This window comes from Gymnodraco acuticeps, unplaced genomic scaffold (assembly GCF_902827175.1).
Source record: "Gymnodraco acuticeps unplaced genomic scaffold, fGymAcu1.1, whole genome shotgun sequence".
NCBI classification, from domain to species: domain Eukaryota; kingdom Metazoa; phylum Chordata; class Actinopteri; order Perciformes; family Bathydraconidae; genus Gymnodraco; species Gymnodraco acuticeps.
Window position 1 is genome coordinate 1,150,544 of NW_022991219.1, and position 4,085 is coordinate 1,154,628.

At 44.1% G+C, this 4,085-nt stretch overlaps 1 protein-coding gene across 2 annotated transcripts; it reads left to right on the plus strand.

The window, feature by feature from the left end:
* Positions 1-449: 449 nt before the first annotated feature.
* Positions 450-3,839, plus strand: LOC117561668 (basement membrane-specific heparan sulfate proteoglycan core protein-like). Of its 2 annotated transcripts, none has more exons than XM_034239212.1 (8): positions 450-585; positions 1,358-1,504; positions 1,588-1,722; positions 2,204-2,376; positions 2,456-2,642; positions 2,738-2,917; positions 2,998-3,264; positions 3,375-3,839. In XM_034239212.1, exons 1-8 carry the CDS (start codon positions 537-539, stop codon positions 3,377-3,379), a joined length of 1,143 nt encoding a protein of 380 aa, XP_034095103.1. In that variant the 5' UTR covers positions 450-536; the 3' UTR covers positions 3,380-3,839. The 2 variants fall into 2 exon arrangements, with proteins under 2 accessions (XP_034095103.1, XP_034095102.1); XM_034239211.1 differs by having other exon boundaries at positions 456-585; positions 1,343-1,504.
* Positions 3,840-4,085: the final 246 nt, after the last annotated feature.

The following is a 4,085-nucleotide window of genomic DNA, read 5'->3' on the forward strand; positions in this document are numbered from 1 at the left end:
GCATGCATACAAATAATTACAGATAAAAGTAGAAATTACACCATTTACAAAATACACATCCAGTACCAGTAACAGTTTGTAAATGTGTAGCAGCCATTTGAAAGTATTAAAGGTTGAAGTATATGTTCTGTGTAACATGGAATACACTTCTTGGAAAGCAGGGCAGTACTCTGAAGACTCTCCAGGCACTAGTTTAACACAGAAAGTATTGAAGGTTCAAGCTTGGTACTATTGACCAGTACATGTCCTACAACTTCTGTTCCTATTCTATCAAGGGAGCTATTTGTTAGCAAACCCCTCTGTAACAGCATATCCATCAAAATGTCGACCGACGTTGCAATTTTGAATGAAAAAAACAAACAAAACGGCACACAACAATATAGCATTAAAACTCTTCCTACGTGACTAACACGTGTGGACAATGTTTGAATAGGAGAAGGGGTGAATGGTAAGTTAGGGGTTAAAGGTTGAAAGTGATTGTATGAAAAAGAGACAGAGGCACAGAGAGATAGATTTGTCACTGGAGACTGTTCATCATGGATTCATCACCCGGGGTTCTGATCCTGTGCTCTCTCTTATGTTCAGGTAATTCATCAGACTTACATTGAACACAATTATAATGTTTCCTTTTTTTAATCTGCATGACGTCAGTAGAGATGTACATTTTATTTCTGTAATTGAGTGTCACACAAACTGCTGCTCACAAACTAATACAAGTATAAAATCATCATTATTGTCTTCTGACAAGCAGTTTGAATCCTCCAGATAATACTCAGACCTCACTGGTAGCTGTTTTCATTTGAGCTCCTTCCTGCTTAAAGAAATAGGCCCTATGAAATAGTGTTTTTGTTGATTATCCAGAGTTTGGGGTCTTTCCGGAAAGGCATTGCTGGCGATTATTTTAAAATGTTATTAGTTAATAATGTGAGCACTGCCAGAAACAATTTGATATCTCAACAACTGAGCAAATCAAACCAAAACAACCTTCATGGAATTCCATTTTTGTTCTAATTATGAGAAACTAACACTTAAATATTAATATACAATTTAAAGCAAAGGGAAACTAAATGTTCCTCGACAACACAATGTCTTTGAGAGAATTTAGTTTTATTTCTGCAGCTCTATGTTTTTTGCTTTGTTATCAAAAGCACTCCTGTCAGACTGTGTTTGCTCAGCATGTTTGCTTTTGGGTAGTTTGTGTTTACACTGTATTTAACCAGACAGACTAAAGGTTCACGTGTGTGTGTGTGTGTGTGTGTGTGTGTGTGTGTGTGTGTGTGTGTGTGTGTGTGTGTGTGTGTGTGTGTGTGTGTGTGTGTGTGTGTGTGATCACCTGTGACAGTATATCTCTGTGCAGTGTCTGCTCAGGCTCCCGTGGTCTCTGTGGAGCCCCGCGCTGCCACGGTGCGCCAAGGGGAGTCTGCCAGCTTCAGATGCCAGGTGGGGAGCGGGGCCCCTCCAGTCCAACTGCAGTGGAAGAGAGCCAATAACCAAGCGTTACCAGGTCAGGAGGAATAACATGGACGTGTTGTGCAAACCAAATTTACAATCTGTGGAGTTCCACTGAATTCTACGTTTTTCTTTCAGACAACGCTAAGGTTGGTCCTGATGGCTCTGTGTTGACGATTGCTAAGGCCCGGCCTGAGAACAAGGGCCAGTACCGCTGCATGGCATCAAACTCTGCGGGCCGCAGCACCGCCATGGCTGTGCTCAACGTCAAATGTGAGCTTCTTTATGTGTTAAGTTCATCATGAAACTCTAATGTTCAGGTTCACTCTCACAGTGTTCTTCAACAGGTAGCTGTTTTTGCCAATTATGAGACAATGGACATACAGAAGGTGCTGACTCGTGCATAGGAGCAAGACAAACAGATTTAGCTTTTTGTTGTATTTGTGCCTCTTTGTAGTCATTTTGTGTCTTTCTTTAATAGTTAGAGTCTCTTTGTTCTCATTTTGCATCTGTCCCCGGTCAGTACCAGTTCCTATAGGTGACATATTGAAGGTAAAAAGGCCAGGTGGGCTCCTGACACTTTGGGACCCTGGGCCTGTGCTTGGTAGGCCCAATTAGTAATCCAATCATGGTGCTGAGCCCCAAACGACATGCAGACACTGTTATCAAATATAGCTGTTTTTAGCTCAAGAGTGAATATATGAGACCAAAATCAAAGCTTAATGTCAATACTGGACACATCTCTCTCTGGCAGATGCTCCTAAAGTGCAGCTGACCCAGGCCGGGCCCCTGCAGGTCAGGATGGGTGAACCTGTATCAGTGGATTGTCGTGCCACCGGCAGGCCCCGCCCCACCACCACCTGGAAACGCCAGGGCTCCACCCTGCAGCTGGTTACCAAGGAGACAAATGATGTCAACACCATACAGGTCAAATATGAAGTTATACTTTCATTTATTTCCACATGTTAACATTACAAATCGACTATAATAATGTGTTTTTTCTCAGTGGCCTGCAGTGCATCCAGAGGACTCAGGAGTTTATATTTGCCTGGCTGAAAACAGTGAGGGGGTGGCGGAGGTAAAAATTAAGATCGTAGTTCAGGGGCAGCCGGGGGCTCCAGTGGCTTCCGTGGGCGCCACAGAGATGACGGTGGTGGATGGACACACGATCACAATGTCGTGTCAGGCCAGCGGTAAGATGTTCATACATTACTTGTGTTTCAATATCTCTCAGTGCTGCTCTCACTTCCTTTTTCCCTTTATCCTCTCTTCCTCTTCCTCTTTTCAGGTTCCCCGCTTCCTGTCATCACCTGGTCCAAGCTCCGAGCACCGTTGCCCTGGAAACACACAGTGTCTGGTGGAGTTTTGACGCTCAACGGCGTGGGGCGCCAGGATTCAGGGCAATACATCTGCAATGCCACCAACATACATGGCTACAGCGAGGCATACATGCAGATGGAGGTGGAGAGTGAGTGGCCAGCGTAGATGATCAACACATGCAGGTTGTCGCTGCTCATGGTAACAGTGAAAGTCTTCTCCTTCGTGCAGGTCCTCCGTACGCCACCAGCCTGCCCGACCAGGTGAGGCTGCAGCCCGGAGACGCCCTGAGCCTGCAGTGTCTCGCCCTCGGCACGCATCCCATTCAGATTGAGTGGAGCCGGGGGGGCAGGGTGAGTCTGCCTCCGGGATCAGAGTCCACCAAGGATGGGAGTCTGCAGATAGCCCACGTTAAACTGAGCGATGCCGGAACGTACAAATGCGTGGCCACCAACCACATCGGCTCCAGTGAGGCGCTGGCCAGAGTCATCATAAGAGGTGAGCTAGGGTTTGGGTTGAGGATTTAAAAAAACCTGATTTGACCTTCACCTCTTTACTTAACACTCTAATTTTGTTTCGTTAACCGTTTTGTTCTTTCTTTTTAACAGCTTAATCCATTGTGGTTCCATCTGATTGAGAAACTATGCAGCGCTCACAATCTCTGCAAACCGGGATTATTGACTTCAAGACGGTCAATACTGCAAAAACTGGGGAAATTATATGTAATAGATTTATATATTTTGAAATATATCAATGCTGTTTAACCTCTAGGTTTAATTGTGCATATGGGGTTAGGTTTGTACTTTTATAGAAAACTCATACTGTTGCCATTGTTGCTCCTGTCTCATTTCTCCCTTGCGAAAGCTTTTCTCTGACGTCCTCCAGAATGTGTGTGGGAGTTTCTTCGGCTGGAATGCCTCTGCACCCCCTCTGCCTCCCTTTATGTCATTGGATAAGTCGACACTGTTGCACTTCCAAAATGGAAAGAAGGTCACAATGAAGCACCGGATCTAAAGCCCTTATTATGCTGTTAAATATCAAAACAATAAAGACCAATTCATTTCAATGAAAAATAAGGTTGTCATGAAAATGTCTTACAGAGGTATTGAAGTGTATCTAGATGAGTGACTTTGCAAAAATCTTTTAGAAGAGAAGGTGAGTCAGAGAAGTGGGAGTATTGTACTTTTCCTCTTGCCTACAGGACTGATAGAGCCGGGGAGGGTCTTTTTTTTAATGCCAAATGTGGGTTTTCTTTCAAAAGGGTTAACAATGAGACGGTAAATGATTAAATGGAATGATAAACCTTCAAAATACAACTG

What these genes read in the sequence shown, in the direction of transcription:
- LOC117561668 (XM_034239211.1), top strand. Translation starts at nt 537, where the DNA reads ATGGATTCATCACCCGGGGTTCTGATCCTGTGCTCTCTCTTATGTTCA. An exon ending in ATGATGTCAACACCATACAG is followed by an intron (nt 2,377 to 2,455) that starts GTCAAATATGAA and finishes GTTTTTTCTCAG; the next exon opens with TGGCCTGCAGTGCATCCAGA. An exon ending in AATGTCGTGTCAGGCCAGCG is followed by an intron (nt 2,643 to 2,737) that starts GTAAGATGTTCA and finishes TCCTCTTTTCAG; the next exon opens with GTTCCCCGCTTCCTGTCATC.